At 38.4% G+C, this 21,786-nt stretch overlaps 1 protein-coding gene across 1 annotated transcript in view; it reads right to left on the reverse strand.

The window, feature by feature from the left end:
* Positions 1-4,041: 4,041 nt before the first annotated feature.
* The window catches only part of LOC117301547 (succinate dehydrogenase cytochrome b560 subunit, mitochondrial-like), a 42,029-nt gene continuing 24,284 nt past the window's right edge, over positions 4,042-21,786 (reverse strand). The window contains exons 2-6 of the mRNA XM_033785577.1: positions 21,246-21,302; positions 13,290-13,388; positions 10,480-10,541; positions 6,560-6,723; positions 4,042-4,613 (exon numbers count right to left, since the gene is read on the reverse strand). Of these exons, the coding sequence (XP_033641468.1) occupies positions 4,509-4,613; positions 6,560-6,723; positions 10,480-10,541; positions 13,290-13,388; positions 21,246-21,302 (487 nt within the window). The 3' untranslated portion in view covers positions 4,042-4,508. The remainder of the gene's footprint in view (positions 4,614-6,559; positions 6,724-10,479; positions 10,542-13,289; positions 13,389-21,245; positions 21,303-21,786) is intronic.

The following is a 21,786-nucleotide window of genomic DNA, read 5'->3' on the forward strand; positions in this document are numbered from 1 at the left end:
ATCAATTAACATTATGCTGATTTGGTGTATGTGGTTCTTGTTTCTGCTTTCACAACTCAAACTATTTGCCTGCACAAATAAAATATTTTATCCAAACTTCTTGGTCAACAAAGCTACGTTATATGACACTGGTACAACCCAAAGTAACCATGTAAGCTTACATGTGTTGTCATGGCCTCTTACAGCCTTTAAATGTCACTTGTGTTTTCATTTTTACAGAGATGGGTTGACCTTTATCTTTCCACTTTCATTTACAGCAAACCAAATGCTCTTTTTTCATTGAGAAAATGCTACATATGTATCGAGTAACTTGTGTTAAAGCTTAGGATTATCTAACCTAAGCCACAGCATACAGTTGTATGCCTTATGTACACATACATGTACTCTCTAAACTTGTCTTTAACTTTAATGGTATTATTGGAGACTGGCTGTATGGCAATACAACCAAGTTACAATTGGAGCAACTGCAACCAATGCCTCTCAAGTTATTGTAAAATTTACTTTTTCAAAAGTAAGCCAGTATATAATTTCATTCCCTGAAGGTTTGAGCAGAGCTTCACATGGCAACTAAACTACACCTCTTGTTTCCAGGGGTTACCTTGATTTAAGGTGGCAATGGTTTGTGGTGGATTACATGCTTACAAAAAGCTGCTCTCTGCCCCCAGTTGTTTGATTCAAAGACTATTGCTATTGTTCAATGTCCACTGATGTACTAAGTGGTGTTATAAAAAGTACAGCTTCACTTTCATATCGAACCATAATTAAGTTGCCATAGATTTCTTATATAGTCCAGTGTCTTTAATCATCAACTATTAACACTCTGTGTATTTTAATTTAAATTTTCATTTTAATAAATAATTAGTTATGTTCAAGCAACCTTCAACAATTCGTCGTTCGTACCACGAACGGACCTAACTCGATGACTGTTTTAAAAATTGTGTTCGGAGAAAAACACGATTGAAGTTGCACTACTTTTAAAACTGCTCTTTCGGAGTCTGCTTACCAACTTTATTGTAATATTTTATGACGAAAACAAAGCTGAATACTTTATTCATACAGAACTATCAATGTGTTTTCATCCATAAAACTATTTTAATTAGTAATTAATTCCTAAACACTTATGTCACTTTGTGAAAATAAAAATTTCATTTTTGCCTGCAGCGCACTGTGTACCAATGCGTAATAGAGACCTATCGAGATCGGTCCTTTTGTGAAAATACTCCGCTCCCAATTAGGTCACTTCGTGGTACGAAAATTTGCACGCGCTGTAAGCGCACAGTTAAACTATTGGTAAAGCGACGTATCTAGATAGGTCACTTTATGAAAAGACAAATGGAAAATCTAGCGATGCGTCGTTCTTACTAATTAGTGTAATTACCAAACTATTACATATTAGGAACTGAAACATGCTGATAACATTAACAGTATTGAGTTGTCAATAATGTGTTTTAAAAAATGTATGATTTGAGTCAGTTAGGTCAGTTCATGGTACGACCGGCGAATTGTAGCAAAGTATAGTATATTATAACTATTTTAAGAAAATGTATATTTGAACTGTGCATCATTTAAAAAATGCATGTGCATTCCTTTTAGTCTTATTCAGCTAAGTTTTTATCCTTGATCTAGAGCATTTACTGACATCTTGTCCAGTATTTTAACAAAATGTCCCAATTGTATATTATTGACTTTTACTTTTTACTTGTAGCAAATAGGGAAATCAAATATCCAAAGTTATATTACATGTATGAAGAATAGGAAACATGTAGAAGTATTGTATAGATAAATTTAAAACAAATAGTATATTCAAAGCCAGATTTGCAAGAGATGTTACTAGTTTTAATTGAAGTACATTACATCAAATGTTAAGGGTAATTCGGGAGTGTAATTCGTTGAAGATACATGTACATGTAGGACAGTTCAAACAATTGGAACTTCTTAACTATTGTGATTACTGGGTTGAGAAGTATATCAGTTGTCTAATATTTAATTGTAGGACATTCTCGTTGTTAAAAAAATAATTAAGGTTTGTGCTACACGAGTTGCTGTAAAATCAGTAGTGATGCATTTGTCAAAGAATTTCTGAGCGTGTCAATTGATAGGAATGGTATTGAAATTGCTGTAACACAAGCTTCAATATTTACGCAGGAAAAGAAGATATCTTTATTTCTTATCTTGTAATATACATGTAGACCGATCCAGGTGCGCAAGTGCTGGGCGCCGCCATGTACTGTGTGCCATTGCTGGGGTGTCTTTGTGCCTAGTTTTGTGCACAAAGACGCGAGAAAGTTGTTTTCCTTTTCACTTTTTATGGGAATTGAATGTCTTCCTCGATAATCTATGAAATTTCCTTGATATAGCTGCTTGATATAACAATGTACTACATTCTTGGCAAGTTTGTAAAATTAAGCTGTGAATAAAAAACTGAAATTCTGACAAAATACCTGCCGATGTAATGCATTTTAGCGACTTTCATGCAGTTTCCGCATCTTTGACCCATAACTCGCCTAAGACAAGCACTTTTTTCAAGATGATTCGGCTATTATTTTGTTGCAAATGTTTGTGGTCAGTGATCTACACATTGGTATATCATGATGTCCTGTTGAGGAAATTGTGTTATTCGTTGAGGAAAACATTTAATTTCCATAAAGAGTAAAAGGAAACCTGACTTCCTCATGTCTTTGTGCAGCAATGGGGCGCGGTGCTAAACACTTGCGCGCCCGGTGTGCGTCGGATCGGTCCATACGATTGTTAATGGAAGGCAAAGTGGCAGCAGACTTAGCAGGTACAGCTTTGTAATCCGAACTGATGCATGCTCAGAACTATGTAATCAATATAACACTTCCTGTCTGTCTGCTGCAACTTCATTAGCTTTCCAAACTGCATTGAACTAATGGGATACATGATGTGCTGTACAAACCAGAAATAGTAAACTGTTTTCATGTATTTGACTCCGGATATTACATGACATTGCACTACATGTACACAGTATCATGCACCTGGTTAGGCCCAGTTTTCATTTATTAACACTCTTTATTGCAGATAACGATTATCACAAAAATAACTTTAAAGAATAAGTATTCTTAGTATTGTTATTCATTTCTTGATCAAAAGTAAAGCTTGTTATCAATAAAAGATTGCCATGTTACTTGGACAATACATATGATACACTGAAATGTTCTTATTCCATTAGTCTGCATGGTTTGTAATTATAGTTCCTCTCTTGCTTTAACTGTCACAGTGTTCAGTACAGAAGCACTGTGACTTATCTTTGACACCTCAGGGTACAACAATGGCAGCAACACTACATAGTTCATCATAAGGGATTCAATGTGTGGTGAAGAGGTTTTCAACTAGTGGTTTAAACCCGCTGAGGCCTGGTTCTTGATAAATTTACCGACACGAAGTCGAGGTTAATTATCAAGAACCAGACCTCAGCGGGTTGAAAACTGATTCAACACACTTTGATTTCCATTCATAAATACCTTTTCGGTCAAAACACTTTTTGGTTAAAAAGTAAAATAAATACAAACAACAAATTGTTCAATGATTTCTTGCAACACAACACCCCTCCAGCTATGAAATGGTTAGGCCCTCGGGTAAACAACTCCTTATAAGAAGATTGCTGTGGCACAAATGTCCCGGCCTGTTGCTCTCGACCAATAGGAATGAAGAAATTGTCTTGCACAGGTGCGTGTACGGCCCATGTTTCAACACTTTTTACTGGTGTTATATCATCCATGCAAACAACCCCTCATGATGCCCTCTCGACCAATCATAATGGATAAATTGTCTTATGTACATGTATTTATGAATACTATTTCAATTCAAATGCAACTAGTTGTTTGAATACACTATGATGTTGCAAAGTTATCAAAAATGGTAAAACAGTGACATAATTGTAGTTGTGAGTGGTTCAAAGATTCCTTTTTACACATTTCTGACGACTCCACATACTTCAAAGTAGAAAATTCAAATAAAATGAAATGAGAAAACTTGGTGTTTAAAGGCAGTGGACACTATTGGTAATTATTCAACATAATTATTAGCATCAACCTTACTTGGTAATGAGCAATGGGGAAAGGTTGATAAAACATTGTGAGAAACGGCTCCCTCGGAAGAAACACAATTACATTTGTTTACCATTAATTATCTCGCACTTTCGATGACCAATTGAGCTGAAAATTTCACAGTTTTGTTATTTGATGCATATGTTGAGATACACAAAGTGAGAAGACTGATCTTTGACAATTACCAATAGTGCCCAGTGTCTTTAATGACTCAAATACCAGGAGGTAGCACACTATGGAACCAGTCGTATAACAACTATGTTGAATAATGATGCTGGGTTTCTTCATGTCATTCAAGTGCTGCCAATGTTCAGTCAAACAATACAATATTTTCTCATTAACGTTTTCCCATGACTTCAAAACATTTTAAATCATTGCTATTTATAAGGTTTATTTATAATAATCCATTTAGTGAAAAAAAAGCAAATACAACAAAATCCATTACAACAAAGAGATTCCAAGTGCAGTGAGGATTGATAAAGCCACCACAGCATAGCCAGTAGTATACAGTGTCTTCATGTCAAGTCCACGGGCAGTATCCCATACCTACATACACAAACACAAAACAATTCTTTATATACATACATTGTACATGTAGGGACTTAAGAAACATCAATTTAAAACCTTAAAAAACATGTCTGATACATGTAGTAATTAATATGGACAGTTGGGGCTCAAACGAGACAACTTGAGTTGGGGCTCAAACGAGACAACTTGAGTTGGGGCTCAAACGAGCCAACTTGAGTTGGGGCTCAAACGAGACAACTTGAGTTGGGGCTCAAACGAGACAACTTGAGTTGGGGCTCAAACGAGACAACTTGAGTTGGGGCTCAAACGAGACAACTTGAGTTGGGGCTCAAACGAGACAACTTGAGTTGGGGCTCAAACGAGACAACTTGAGTTGGGGCTCAAACGAGACAACTTGAGTTGGGGCTCAAACGAGACAACTTGAGTTGGGGCTCAAACGAGACAACTTGAGTTGGGGCTCAAACGAGACAACTTGAGTTGGGGCTCAAACGAGACAACTTGAGTTGGGGCTCAAACGAGACAACTTGAGTTGGGGCTCAAACGAGCCAACTTGAGTTGGGGCTCAAACGAGACAACTTGAGTTGGGGCTCAAACGAGACAACTTGAGTTGGGGCTCAAACGAGACAACTTGAGTTGGGGCTCAAACGAGACAACTTGAGTTGGGGCTCAAACGAGCCAACTTGAGTTGGGGCTCAAACGAGCCAACTTGAGTTGGGGCTCAAACGAGACAACTTGAGTTGGGGCTCAAACGAGACAACTTGAGTTGGGGCTCAAACGAGACAACTTGAGTTGGGGCTCAAACGAGCCAACTTGAGTTGGGGCTCAAACGAGACAACTTGAGTTGGGGCTCAAACAAGACAACTTGAGTTGGGGCTCAAACGAGACAACTTGAGTTGGGGCTCAAACGAGACAACTTGAGTTGGGGCTCAAACGAGACAACTTGAGTTGGGGCTCAAACGAGACAACTTGAGTTGGCGCTCAAACGAGACAACTTGAGTTGGGGCTCAAACGAGACAACTTGAGTTGGGGCTCAAACGAGACAACTTGAGTTGGGGCTCAAACGAGACAACTTGAGTTGGGGCTCAAACGAGACAACTTGAGTTGGGGCTCAAACGAGACAACTTGAGTTGGGGCTCAAACGAGACAACTTGAGTTGGGGCTCAAACGAGACAACTTGAGTTGGGGCTCAAACGAGACAACTTGAGTTGGGGCTCAAACGAGACAACTTCAGTTGGGGCTCAAACGAGACAACTTGAGTTGGGGCTCAAACGAGACAACTTGAGTTGGGGCTCAAACGAGACAACTTGAGTTGGGGCTCAAACGAGACAACTTGAGTTGGGGCTCAAACGAGACAACTTGAGTTGGGGCTCAAACGAGACAACTTGAGTTGGGGCTCAAACGAGACAACTTGAGTTGGGGCTCAAACGAGACAACTTGAGTTGGGGCTCAAACGAGCCAACTTTTAGGTCGTGTTGCTTCCAATGAATACACATGTACATGTACACAGCTGTATACAACAAACTTATTCGTTTACATGTTTAACAAACTTATTCATTTACATACATATACAGCAAACTAATTTTTCATTTTGCATTTAATTTTAAATAAAACCATGTCTACAAACATAACAAATTTCTCACCCTTGATCTATTGCTGCTGTATAAGATCAAGTCAATGGCAACACTTTTGTCGAGTAAATAATGTTTATTGAGTGTTGAGAAGATTACATACAAAAAAACCCAGTCCAACTTCAAATGATATTTAGAATTTTGACGGTCTGATTAGCCTGGTATGTTTAAAGTTGCTCAGATCAATGGTAACAACTGAATACACAGAACTGTTCATTGTCAAATTAAATCAGACCAGTAAATAAAAAAAGTTGATCTTAAAAAAAAAGTGGTCTGGCTGTATTTACTACTCAGATTAAATTTGAGGTTAAAATAGTATGTAACTGTGATACTAACCATATGACGTACACCATTCATGCCATGATAGCACAAAGGCCATGTGATATAGAGCTTGGTTAGAAACAGTAGAGCTGATGCATATGGTAAGGCTTTGATGACTTCAACAGACTGAGTATAATCACCAGGAAGAAGATTAACACCTATACCAAAAGCTGCTACACCTGATAACAGTAAAGCACATCATTATGTTAAGGTGGATACCTGTACCATGTCAATTGACACTAGCAATTGAGTCACAGGACATTTATGTCATAATAATAATAGTTGTGGCTTGTTAAATAGCGCACATGAACGTCACTCAGTGACACTCCTGGCGCTGTTACATCCAGTATTCCCTGCAAGATGTAGGTGTTTGTTTGATTAAGAGACCTAATCCTGAAAGCGCCATGTAATGTTTTTACAAGGTGCTGTGGCGCAATTTGCTGTTGATCGGAACTGGAACACCGTGGCGAACCCCTTCTCTTTTCGATAAGTGCACTGGGTTCTTTTACATGCGTTACATAACACATGGGAGCAACGGCTTAACATACCATCCGGAGGACGAAGCAATGGTAAAGTGTCTCGCTTAAAGACACAATAGACCGGCAGCCCAGAGCACTTTGGTTAAAGGAACGAGGTACCAATATTTAAGTACGGAACATTTAGTGGATAACCTGACATAGTCAGATAGGGATGTCTGCCCCCCCCCCCCCCCCCCCCCCCGCTGCATTGGGCGCATGGACCCCCAACAAAGAGGCAAAATAATAGGCTGAATCAAACATTGTAGGTACCACATGAAACCAAGTGGAAATGGTCATTAACATGATGCTACATAAAAAATATAAATCGCTTTCTGCTGCATTAGGCCTGCCAGACACCCCCTCCCCCAAATATTTATTGTACAAACCTATGGGTTGAAATTAACCAGCTGTCAAATTAGCTCAGATTTACATGAAACTTTGTCTAACTGTTCCACTATGGCTAAAATGAACACACACCAAAAATTAAATCCATACTCCATAACGTTTCCGAGATACAGCCTCTTAAAATATGCTAACGCGAAAAAAAAGGGGAATCGCTGGAAGAGGAATTTCTCGCCTACTAGAGTGAAGTTAGTTGACCTTGTTGCATTGACGAATTAAAAACAAATAAATAATACACAATACACAAATATATTAAAATAAGAAGTAATTATAATAGTAGATATAATAATTTAATAATTTGGGGGCTAATCGTCCTTACTCGCAGCTAGAGCTGAATTGCGAAGGACGCGGCTACAACGTGTTCAAGAAGCAGGCATGCAAGGGCGCATTCAGCTGCCAGCCACATCAACCCATTATGACCACGGAGCACAGCCAAGATCGAAAGTGTTTGATTTTTTCCTGAGGGAGGAAAACCGGATAGTCTGGAAAACCGTGGCACAGCAGAGAACCAACGCACAACTCAACTCACATATGGCCCCGACCGGGAATCGAACCGGGGTCACCTTGGTGAGAGGCGAGCGCTTTACGTGTGTCCTCCCCTACCTACTCTACGGCTCAGGAACATGGACACTCCGAGATGACGACACACGGAGGCTCCAAACCTTCAGCCTCAGGTGTCAATGACGCATTCTCGGCGTCCGGTGGTCTGACTTCATCACTAACGCAACAATCTCAGAGACCACCGACATAGAGGACATCCGCGTGACCATCTCCGGGAGATGTCACTCCCTCTTTGGCACTGTCAGACGGTTCCAAGAGGATACACCTGCCCATGTGGCCCTCAAGCTGAGCATCGAGGCATGGGAGGATTCTGCCCCTGCCCAGTCTGAGGCCAAGAGGCCGACCTTGTAGCACCTGGGTGGGCCAACTGGAAGCAGACTTCGAGTCTCGGGCAGGGAAGCTGTGGCAATCAGCAGCAGAACGCATTGGTTAGGCGGCTCTACTTCCCCCATTATGAATCAAGAGAATGATGATGATGATGATGTTGGTGATCGTAAAAGGACTTCCAACCTTTGAACCCTTGAAGGTGGACAGCATCATTTTTTCTAATGGGGACCGTGTGCTTTTTTTTAAACTGTTGTCATCTTGAGATCACTATCTATCTACGGCTGTTTGCTGTGTTTTAATCGCATGTTAAGAAGTAAAAGTACACCCTGTCAAACTTTGAGGGCAGTTGCGGGTGGAACTGCCACTTCCAAGGTTATATCTTGGGCATGATCCCTGGCTACAAAACAGTTTAACCACTCTGGGCCGGTATCGTAAACAGATTCCATGCGCCTGCACGGTAGTAACTTTTTGGAGCTACTGGAGTTATCGTTTTAATTTGAAAATATAGCCTAGTTGCCACAATGAAACCCTGAATCAACAAAGGCAATAATTAGCACTTGAGTTTTAATGTTATCTTGCAAAAAAAAGTTTGTTTGTTTACCATGAATCATAAAACCTTGTATGTAATCCTAGAACGATAATCTGCCAGGGTATGCTGGAATCTTAAAACGCTCAAACTTACTTTCCATTGATCCAAATAAAATGGTAACAAATGGTGGCAACCTGCCCATTCTTGTATGACACATTTTTATTAAAAAAAGGCAAAGGTCTGGAGTTGGTGATTTACGCTAGCCTCAAGTTAAAGGCAGTGGACACTATTGGTAATTACTTAAAATAATTATTAGCATAACACCTCACTTGGTAACAAATAGTGCGGAGAAGTTTATTGTATAAAACATTGTGAGAAACGGCTCCCTCTGAAGTGGCGTAGTTTTCAAGAAAGTAGCAATTTTCCCTGGATTTGATTTTAAGACCTCCTAATTAGATTTTGAGGTCTCAAAATCAAGCATCTGAAAGCCAACAACTTTGTGTGACAAGGGTGCATTTTCTTTCATTATTATCTTGCAACTTTGACGAGCAATTAAGCTCAAATTTTGACTGTTTTTTAAATTTTATGCATATGTTGAGACACCAAGTGAGAAGACTGGTCTTTGACAATAACCAATAGTGTCCAGTGTCACTACGCTACTTCAGAGGGAGCGGTTTCTCACAATGTTTTATAATATCAACAGCTCCCAAGTAAGGTTTTTGTGCTAATAACTATTTTGAGAAACTACCAATAGTGTCCACTGCCTTTAAAGGGAGGCTCAGAGCATGAATGTGTGAGCTACATGCATCTCTCTTTGTACTGGGGAAATGAAGTGAAGTACTTTAGGTGAACGCCAGAGCACATGAAGTGAAGTACTTTAGGTGAACGCCTGAGCACACTATACACCATGGAATGCCCAGATAGCTATTCATAACAACTGTCAGAGGCAGGAAAAAACATCCACTTGAAGCCAGTCAAGTAAAAAATGGAGTCAACCAATGTGAAGTAGTAAAAGGAACACGTTGCCTTGGATCGGTCGAGTTGGTCTTTGAAAAGCGTTTGTAACCGTTTGTTATAAAATGCATATGATTACAAGATACTTAAAGTAGAATATAATGATCCACACAAATCTTCCTTGAAAATACGTGGTTTTCCTTTTACTGTGCGAACTAACACAGTCGGCCATTTATGGGAGTCAAATGGCCGACCGTGTTAGTCGACGAGGTAATAGGAAAACCGTGCAATTTCGAGGCATGTTTGGGTGGATCATTGTATTCTACTTTTACAACATCTTTCTACCCATATGCATTTTATAACAAATGGTTACAAACGCTTTTCAAAGACCAACTCGACCGATCCAAGGCAACGTGTTCCTTTAAGTAAGACTTCTGACTGGAACACCCAAATAATGTTTCATAATAGGGAGAGCGCCATCATGTTGAACCAGAGGTCAAAGGTTTAAATCCTGATATAATTTCCTATGCTCAACCCAAAAAGTTATTTATCTTACTCAACAATTCAAGAAAAATAAACAAAAGAATTAAGAAGAAGAAGAGAGATTATGCATTATACAATGTTTGTATGGTATGCACACCTACCAGTAAACATGGCTAGTCCAGTAGCTCGATGAGACCCTGACAGCAATGGAGGTAAGGGGAAGCTGAAACAAAATCACAAATAGTAACACAAAGGTGATTAGTGTACAAATAAAGTCTTGAAATACAATCCAAAAGATTAACATATCAAGGAAAACATCCTGCATGTTGTAGGAGCATGATGAAGCATGGGCAATGATCACAACAAGCTAATTCTAATCTGAAGGAATACTACACAACTTTTCTTCCAGTACAAAATATTATGACAAAGATTTCCTTGGGAATTAAGTGACAAAAATGTGGATATAGGAAAAGACATTTTTTTATCCCCAAAGATATTGAGGTGTTTTCCTAGTTTGTGTCCTTACAAACTATGAAAATCATCTTTTTTACTGGATTCAGTTTAATAGTCAAACAGTAAGATTTAACTTCAGATACATTGTTCATTGTAAGTAAGTAATGTTGTTTTATCCCCTCGTGATTTGTCTTCATCCTTGAAGCTTCATGTCGCATGATTAAAAACTACTATTTACTTTGACTTTATAGTTTCAAGTGTTTACTACCATCCATATGAATAAAAACTGGAAAAGAAAGTTTTTACCAAAGAGCCAAAAGTATCTACTTTTACAAGAAACATAAACTATTTTCTTTTTAGCACTTACATTACTTCCATACTTCCACTCTGAATAAAATGGAGAAACAGCTTATTATTTCAAGGTAGCCCAGAGCTGAAGAAATAACAGTGTTTAAGAATGTTCCTCCAAGGATAAGTGTTTATGACCCAAGGGGAGACATCACAACTCTCACAGCTTTTACAACAATTTGTTTATATTTTTGCTGAGGATAACAAACTTTTAGGTTTTGTTTCAATAAAGCAAGCTATTTTAGATTAACAAAGAATTTTCTTACATGTATGTCAGTGCGGTACCCGCTGCCAAAACATAGGATTCGAACTGTGTCCAGCTACCGGGCTATAGTCTAGTTGGTAAGACATTGCTCTAGAATTGCAAGGGTCGTGGGTTCGAATCCCACCCGAGTAACATGCCTGTGATATTTGTTCACAGGACTCGGGAAAGTACTGAGTACACAGTGCTAACACACATCGGTGTATGGGTACAGGACTCGGGAAAGTGCTGAGTATACAGTGCTAACACACATCGGTGTATGGGTACAGGACTCTGGAAAGTACTGAGTATACAGTGCTAACACACATCGGTGTATATGGGTACAGGACTCGGGAAAGTACTGAGTATACAGTGCTAACACACATCGGTGTATGGGTACAGGACTCTGGAAAGTACTGAGTATACAGTGCTAACACACATCGGTGTATATGGGTACAGGACTCGGGAAAGTACTGAGTATACAGTGCTAACACACATCGGTGTATATGGGTACAGGACTCAGGAAAGTACTGAGTATACAGTGCTAACACACATCGGTGTATGGGTTAAAAAAACAAAATTAGTCTTCTTTATCCCCGATGCAAATTTAACATCTCTTAAAGAATTTTCTCTTTTTCATAAATTTATGCCTCGATCATGAAGGCTTATTGTTCATAAAATCAGAGGGAGTAATTTTTGAAACAAGTGATTGCATTTCAATAGAATGTTGTGCATATTAGTTAAGGTTTAAACTAAATAGACAAATGTGGTGAACGTAATCAGCTCTCATCTTCTTTATATAGCACTTTCCTTCTCCACTCTAGTCCAATGTTTGGTAATCATGCTTTGGTCAATAAAAGACAATTCGTTTCAGCAATTTAACAAAAATGTTTTGCTTTGATTCTGGGGACCCAGATGAGTGGCCTTTATCAAACTGTTGAAAATGGCTGACTTGTAGATTTGTATGTTTCTGTAAACTCAAATGCTACTTGGTTAGTGTGTGAGTAGGGTACATACACATTCAAACCAGGGACATCAAAACCAAAAGAGGAAAATAGGGTCACAAAGTCTGAACAGTGCATTCCAAATAACTGGTGCCAAATGTCTGCCAAAGCTGTCTATGCGCTGGATGTCTACAGCTTTGAGTGTGAGGGTGTTGGCACAGTACTGGGCCCAATTTCATAGAGCTGCTAAGCACAAAAGTTTGCTTAGCATGAAATTTCTGCCTCGATAAAAACCGGATTACCAACAACATTTCCACATGATTTTCAGGATGAGCTGAATACCTGTAACAAGCAATATGCAACAAATGGAAATTTGGATGGTAATCCTGTTTTTTATCAAGGAAGAAATTTCATGCTAAGCAAATTTTTGTGCTTAGCAGCTCTATGAAATTGGGCCCAGGACACGGGACATGATCAGTGCCTCTGTGAGTTACACCTTTATCTCTGCAGAGACACGTGAGGATTGGAGGTATTTGCATTTCCTCATGCCTATGTGCATTCAGACTTACAGGCTGTCATTGAGGTCATTACTGATGGTAACACCCAGGTTTTATTAACAAATGGGATAGAAAGATGCTAGTACTAAATACTTCTACTTGTATGCTATTTGTCAGTTTGGACTACTTTTTATTTATATGACGACTCATTGTTTTAATAACAGGGTGGCTCATCATGCCCAGATTTAACCATTCCTTGAACCTAGCTAGTATTCCATCTTCCTCAAGGGAACACATTGTTCTAGTAACAGGGTGGCTCACCATGCCCAGATTTAACCATTCCTTGAACCTAGCTAGTATTCCATCTTCCTCAAGGGTACACATTGTTCTAGTAACAGGGTGGCTCACCATGCCCAGATTTAACCATTCCTTGAACCTAGCTAGTATTCCATCTTCCTCAAGGGAACACATTTGACCATACTCCTTACCTGTAAATAGTAAGATGAGGCGACATTGGGCGCTTCAGCTTGTCATTTTTCTCAAAGAATGTCTTTTGCTCCTCTCTCCATGAGCTTGAAGCTTGGATTCTACAAAAATAATTACACTTTTTAAAACTTTTAAAAGCAGACCATCAAAATTGCTTGTGTTACATTTGAAATCCTACATGTGATCTTGGGACTGTATATGAATAACCTGTGCTTGTTGTAGTATCTGTGTGCTTAACACAGGAAAAGAAACTTCTTGGGACTGTATATGAATAACCTGTGCTTGTTGTAGTATCTGTGTGCTTAAAACAGGAAAAGAAACTTCTTGGGACTGTACATGAATAACCTGTGCTTGTTGTAGTATCTGTGTGCTTAACACAGGAAAAGAAACTTCTTGGGACTGATGAATAACCTGTGCTTGTTGTAGTATCTGTGTGCTTAACACAGGAAAAGAAACTTCTTGGGACTGTACATGAATAACCTGTGCTTGTTGTAGTATCTGTGTGCTTAAAACAGGAAAAGAAACTTCTTGGGACTGTACATGAATAACCTGTGCTTGTTGTAGTATCTGTGTGCTTAACACAGGAAAAGAAACTTCTTGGGACTGATGAATAACCTGTGCTTGTTGTAGTATCTGTGTGCTTAACACAGGAAAAGAAACTTCTTGGGACTGTACATGAATAACCTGTGCTTGTTGTAGTATCTGTGTGCTTAACACAGGAAAAGAAACTTCTTTGGACTGTATATGAATAACCTGTGCTTGTTGTAGTATCTGTGTGCTTAACACAGGAAAAGAAACTTCTTGGGACTGTATATGAATAACCTGTGCTTGTTGTAGTATCTGTGTGCTTAACACAGGAAAAGAAACTTCTTGGGACTGTATATGAATAACCTGTGCTTGTTGTAGTATCTGTGTGCTTAACACAGGAAAAGAAACTTCTTGGGACTGTACATGAATAACCTGTGCTTGTTGTAGTATCTTTGTGCTTAACACAGGAAAAGAAACTTCTTGGGACTGTACATTGTATATGAATAACCTGTGCTTGTTGTAGTATCTGTGTGCTTAACACAGGAAAAGAAACTTCTTGGGACTGTACATGAATAACCTGTGCTTGTTGTAGTACATGTATCTGTGTGCTTAACACAGGAAAAGAAACTTCTTGGGACTGTATATGAATAACCTGTGCTTGTTGTAGTATCTGTGTGCTTAAAACAGGAAAAGAAACTTCTTGGGACTGTATATGAATAACCTGTGCTTGTTGTAGTATCTGTGTGCTTAACACAGGAAAAGAAACTTCTTGGGACTGTATATGAATAATCTGTGCTTGTTGTAGTATCTGTGTGCTTAACACAGGAAAAGAAACTTTTCAGGGTTTCCTTCACTAGACTATTTTAATTCAACAATTAAAACCAACAGGCAATCAAATAAAACAAACATTCAGCAATAAAAGGAACGTATTTAATTTCCCCGGATTCAGTTTTTAAGTTGCAGTCCAAAGTTTATATAATGAGAGGGTGCTGTAAACGTTCAAAAATTATAGTCTTAAAAGCTTGCCCTTGGAACTACTTCCGGTGTGCGAGCGAAGTTTATTGATGCCCACCTTGTTCACGTTGGCGTTATAAACCGGTATACTAAGGGAATCAATGTGTGGTGAAGAGGTTTTCAACTAGTGGTTTAAACCCAACGAGGCCTGGTTCTGGATAATTTTACCGAGACGAAGTCGAGGTAAATTATCAAGAACCAGGCCTCGGCGGGTTTAAACCACTAGTTGAAAACCGATTAAACAGTCACTTTGATTCCCATTCATAAATACCTTTTCTGTCAAAAAACATAAACACTTTTTGGTCAAAAAGTTAAATAAATGCAAAAATTATAATTGTTCATCACAACACCCCTCCAGCTACATGTACTAAATGGTAAGGCTCTCGGGTAAACAACTCCTTATAAGGGAATGCTGTGCACATCGCGCGTATTGCGTGATGTGGCACAACTGTCCAGGCCGTTGCTCTCGACCAATAGGAATGAAGAAACTGTCTTATAAGCACAGGTGCAAGCTCACGTGTCACGCCAATGTTTCAACACTTTTTACTGGTCATAAACAAAGGTTTATACACACCCATGTGACGCGCTCTCAACCAATAGAAATAGCGACACTGTCTGAGGTATTTATGAATAAAGAGTTTTAGACACTGGACACTAAATTGGTAATTGTTAAAGACTAGTCTTCTCACTTGGTGTATCTAAACATTTACATAAAATAATAAACCTGTGAAAATTTGAGCTCAATCGGTCGTTAAAGTAGCGAGATAATAATGAAAGAAAAAACACCCTTGTCACACAAAGTTGTGTGCGTTCAGATGCTTGATTTCAAGGCCTCAAATTCTAAATCTGAGGTCTCCAAATAAAATTCGTGAAAAATTACTTCTTTCTCGAAAACTACATTTTGTATACTCCACTTCAGAGGGAGCCATTTCTCACAATGTTTTATAATACCAACCTCTCCACATTAATATTACTCGTTACCAAGTAAGGTTTTATGCTAATAAATATTTTGAGTAATTACCAAAAGTGTCCACTTCCTTTAAAGGTACTACTGTGTTACCAGTTTGAATAAGTAACCCAGATAGCATGTACACGTTGGCTTAACGTTGGCAACCAATAATCACTGGGTCGGGGCAACGTTGGTTGGCGAATCACTTGCCAACATGTGTTTTTCCATCGGGCCAACGTTGATAAAACGTGTTGGCTAGACGTTAGAACAACCACTAAACATAACGTTGTACCAATGTTGGCACAACTTGACGGACAGACGTTCCAAGCGGGCAAAAGGTGGATTTACAAATCGTTTTAACGTTGGAATGCTGACGTAGTGGCAATCACAATGTAGTAATTAACCAATTAATTAATTATTTCAAGTAATTATCATTATAGTATTAGTAAATACTGCTATTTAATTTACATTTACTCTAAGATCATACCAACTTAATACATTACTACAACCTATCCAGGTCTATACATCTGTATACACTGTATGTCTTGTATATATGTAGACCAGGATCCCTAGATTTTCTAGTCATGGTTTTACTCCATTTTCAACTAAAAACTACTTAATTGTTAATTAAAATGTTAAAATTAAAAATGCCTCGAGATAGAGCCATGATAATGGTCACATTGGAAAGCAACCCATGCTTTTCCACTATTGCTTTGCCAATCCATGTACAGAAAAGCAGTGATTGTCACATGACCTCATCAGGAATGTCGCCAGCATTACCCCGGAAGCAAGTTTGTCTGTAATATTTATTTAGAACAAAAATTGTGTCATATTTGGTTAGTGCAAGACTTCCCGCCGAGACATTTTTTTTCCAATAAAAGATGACATGTTGATGACACCTGATTCAAACATGGCAATTTGTTAAACTGCCCATTGGAAGGATAATCATTGATTTTAGTTTATTTTTGCAATGCATTAACAACATTTTATCCAACATTGTGAGCAATGTCAAAGAAACTTTGTTGAAACTACCAGACTGATGTTGGACCATTATTTGAGGTTGTTAGCATCACGACGCAAAGCAACCTTTATCCAACGTTGTACATTACGTCAAAAACATTACGTTGATAAAGCGTTTAGCAGACTGATGTTGGATCAACATTGATTCGACAAAAGTCCATTAGGAGAATGTCAAATATTTACAGCTTTACTGCCAACATAAATCTGATGTCAAACCAACGTTTTATTTCCAACGTAAATTTTACCACCATCGAAACAATGTCAGTGATTTGACGTTTGACTTTTGTAGTACACCAACTGCGCGCCAATGTTTGCAATTTGACATAACTTTGTTGTCAGAAGGTCGGTTTCACAACTGTTCGGCAGGCAACATTTTGACGTCAGAGCAATGGTTTCTAATAGCAACATCAATTTCACCAACTTCGCAACAAAGTCGGCGCAACGTTTGTTATCCAACTAAACTTCGTTGGCAGTTGATCAATAACAACGGGTTTTGCCGACACACTTACCGATATGCAAATTTGTCACCCTTTGCCAACATCGATACAACAACGGTATGCCAACAGCGATCGTGTTGACGCTTGCCAATGTCGTGCCAACGTGTACATGCTATCTGGGAATAGACTGTGCAAGTCTCGCAAACTTTGGGAACCCTTTACTGGGTTTTGGATGACAATGCAACTAGTGTCAAAGTCGTGACTATTGATTTTAAGCCTGGAACCAAGCCCTCCTACAAACAAGATAATTATTTTGAGTATGTAACCCTTATTCACTCATCCAAGCAGGGAAGAAACCTAACCATAGTTGTCCCAATGAGCAGCCACAAATATGGTTTCAATCTAAGAATTTATTTTGTTGTATGACTGTTTATGTAAATCACTTCAATATATTTGAAGTAGTTGAAAGTCGTCAAGTCTGTGACTCTGGGTATGTTCAGACAGTGTACTAAGTTAGGGGCCATTCATCATAGTCAATGTGAAAAAAATAACTTTAAATTTTTTTTTTCTAATTGTGGGTGGGTGGGTCAAAAGATTTTTTTTTTTTTTTTTTACAACATGATAAAAATAAGAAGGAAATAAAAAAAAAGCTGGTCTAGATCGTCGTCTGGTGCAGAGCAGGTCTGTTTGCCGTCACTGAACAATAAACTTAAATGGGTCACAAGGGTCTAAAAGGGGCACACCGGATCACCGTTAACGCAAGTTAGTTGTGTGGAATCATAAATCATGTATTTTTTAGATGGTTGCTGTAAATAAAAAAATCTTCAAAATTTCACAAGCGTCTACGTGTTTCCAGCCGTTGGAACTGTCAAAATCTTCTCACATTGTTGCGCAATATTGTAAGTAGACTGGTGCTTTTGTTTAAAGCAACGTTTACTATGACGCAGCAGTCTGTATATATCCATGTATTATAAAAAAACATAAATATACAGATCAGGCAAATCCTTCGACGATGGAAGTAGACCTCCATGGTTCGTCGTACATGTTCATCCAAAGATCGTCACAAAGAACAAGAAGAAACTAACCCAGAATATGATGGGACAGTGACAAGTAAATAAAGCCTTCCTGGCAACAATAAACTAGGCCTACTACCGCATAGCCATGTTGCAGTTTGGAATGCGATCAGGGCGTTACATGCTCTTGATGTGCCAGGGCCCAATTTCATAATGCCTTCATAGTGGCACAACAATTTGCTTAGCACAAAATAGTATTGCTTAGCAGAAACTCGTTACCAGACAAATTTTAATAAAATTTAAAATGTGTGGACTTGTGGCTGGTGCCCGACCAAATTTGTTTATAGTAAAGACATTTTGTAAGCAGTATTTTCTGCCAAACAGAGATGAAACTGCTCGGCCCTATTATTCACAGTGAAAGATTCTTAAATCTTGGGGGAAGGGAATCTTAAGCCTGGATTCGAAAGTGCCCTTGTGAGAACGTACTTTGAAATATGAGCGTAGCTGCGAGTCTTGAAACGCAAGCCTCTTGATATTATAGCGTAACTTGAAGAAACGTAAGCGTATCTTGGAAGGTCAGCACAGCAAAGTATAGCTGCGTAGCTTGGAATGTAACCACATCTTTTGGAACGTAAGCATATCTTGGTACGCAAGCCTAGCCGCTAATCTTGGAACGTAAATGTAGAGCCTGCTTATCTTGGAACGTAAACTTAGCTTGACTCTGGATTGAAAGCGCACCTTTTGATATTATAGCGTAACTTGAAGGAACGTAAGCGTATCTTGGAACGTAAGAGTAGCTGGGTATCTTGAAACGTAAACATAGCTGGGCAATTCCACGGTCAGTCGCATTACACTTTTCAGTGTCATTTCTCGATCTTGGTGCTAGAAGTTCTATGTGAGATATTCTTTCCACTATAGACTGATTTGTACGTGACACCCAATGCTTTGAATTGATAATATTAGAAATGTTGTGGGCTTTGTACTCTGGATGTTATAGCTTTGTAAAAAGCGGTCAGTCGCATTACACAAAAAGGACATGGTAAAAAACACACTTGTTACAATTCAAAGATTTCCTATATCAAAAAGCTTGCGACAGTGTTACTATGTAACACACAACTCTTATACATGAGTATCCAACAGGATACCTATAAATGGTCAGCAACTTGAACTTTTAGGTATACACATGTACATGGCAAAACCATGGCATTACAGTTTTCCAGACAATGTAGCCACGCCCAAGCTGAGTTCTTATTTGGAAAAATTGGGTTCATTCCTTGTCAACAACTAAAAATAAATTGGTTTCATATGTTAGCTATAACTTCTAAGTGGAAAGAAAGTTGTGACAAAAACTTGATTTTTTGATGTCATGTCCGTGTTTGCTTGGAATTGCCCACCTGCGTATCTTGGAACGTAAGCGTAACTTGACTCGGGATTGAAAGCATACCTTTTGATATTTTAGCGTAACTTGAAGGAACGTAAGCGTAGCAGAGTACTGCTTAGCTTGGATAACATAACTATATAATATCTTTTGGAACACTGTCATTACCATATCTTTTGGAACAACTCTGAACCCATATAAATAAGCCCACTCTTCTCTTACCTCTTCAGTCTCCTGACAATGACTAGAGCAAACTAGTTGAAACATTGAGACCAATTCAAGAACTGACTCCGTGGTAGTACAGTTAATTACGATCCTATAAGCTAAAGTAGCAGTCCTAGCCTATTTTCTATACCATCCGCAAAGGTAATAGTTAATAAGCAGGACAGTTCTTTTCAGAACTGAGAAGTCTCCTGAACACTCAAACATCTACTCCGCGGTAGTAGAACAAAGAAAGACAGTTCTCTAAGAACAAACTCTACCTGGCAAGTAGATACACACATGGTGTTCACTGTATGTATAGTTACCCAGGCAACTCATGGAAAATTGCGAATTTCGATTGCTTAGTCGAGTCGCGACTACTGCTATTCAACTCACTTGGTTAATCGTGTGGCTATGACTACGTACTATAAAAGTAGTATTTTGTTTGACAAAGTTATGCTTTGAGGGAACTTTGTTTTATCATTATTTTTCATAATTTTTTTATATAAAAATTCTTATTCACCTGTTCTTTTTACAATTGGGGGCTCTGTTTTTTGTTTCGCTTTTTTTCTCCTTCATAAAATAATAATAATGATTACATTTATATAGCGCTTTATACTAAAAATAATTTCCTTTAAAAGTGCTTCACAAAAAATATATATAAATGATAAGTAAGCAAACGGGAAAATTAAAGCTAGAAATATACAATAATAATACAAAAGGTACACGAAATGTACAATATAACAGGCTATTTAGAAGAAACCAATATCATTAGACTATGAGAAAAAATTATTGTACATGTAATCCCATTGGCACTGATGGAAACCATTGAAAAGATGGGTTTTTAATTAAGCTACTCACACAATAACACTGTCAATAACAAAATGCGGTATTCCTACGCTTTGACAACATCAATTGTTTTCTAATTTACCTGAAAACTCCTAACAAAAAAATATTAGGGGGAAGGGAAACAAAACAGAGCATTGGAACGTTGCAATCATAAGAAGTAACAGATTCGACAAGCAGATTCAAGGGTTGAACCATGAGTTAAACCGACTTTAGTACTGTGTCTGAACTAACCCTTTTTTTAATACAAATGCGTCGTCATTTAATTTAGTTTTAATTTTGATGAACTCTTTTGTGGTATTGAAAGAACATGTATTGAAGAATTTCATAAACCAAACCAAGGCTTGAAATAAAAACCCTCTGTGAACCATATAGTCTGTAATTCAGGACTGTAAGTATTACTCCCCCTTATAAATATGGTTGTGGGAGTAAACTGGTTCAAATAAAATTCATGCAAGACCTGCACAGTCTACAATCACTTTAAAAAAATTACTCAACAATACAACAAACAAACAAAAAGGAAAAAAATAGGCCCAAACAAACAAGGTACATGTACGTACATGTAGACCTACCGTCTAGTCATGCAAGGCAGAACCCGTCTCCACAGTAGCTGATTGCAGCAAAGACTTCTGAAATGTTAAAATAAGTTAATAACAGCAAGATTAGTTTCAGCAGTGTATAAGCACAATAGTGCACATTTAACAAACTGACCCTGAACATAACGTTCACATGATGAGAGGCAAACATTCTTGCAAACTGACCTTGAACATAACGTTCACATGATGAGAGGCAAACATTCTTGCAAACTGACCTTGAACATAACGTTCACATGATGAGAGGCAAACATTCTTGCAAACTGACCCTGAACATAACGTTCACATGATGAGAGGCAAACATTCTTGCAAACTGACCTTGAACATAACGTTCACATGATGAGAGGCAAACATTCTTGCAAACTGACCTTGAACATAACGTTCACATGATGAGAGGCAAACATTCTTGCAAACTGACCTTGAACATAACGTTCACATGATGAGAGGCAAACATTCTTGCAAACTGACCTTGAACATAACGTTCACATGATGAGAGGCAAACATTCTTGCAAACTGACCT

This window comes from Asterias rubens, chromosome 17 (genome assembly GCF_902459465.1).
Source record: "Asterias rubens chromosome 17, eAstRub1.3, whole genome shotgun sequence".
In the NCBI taxonomy this organism is placed as follows: Eukaryota; Metazoa; Echinodermata; class Asteroidea; order Forcipulatida; family Asteriidae; genus Asterias; species Asterias rubens.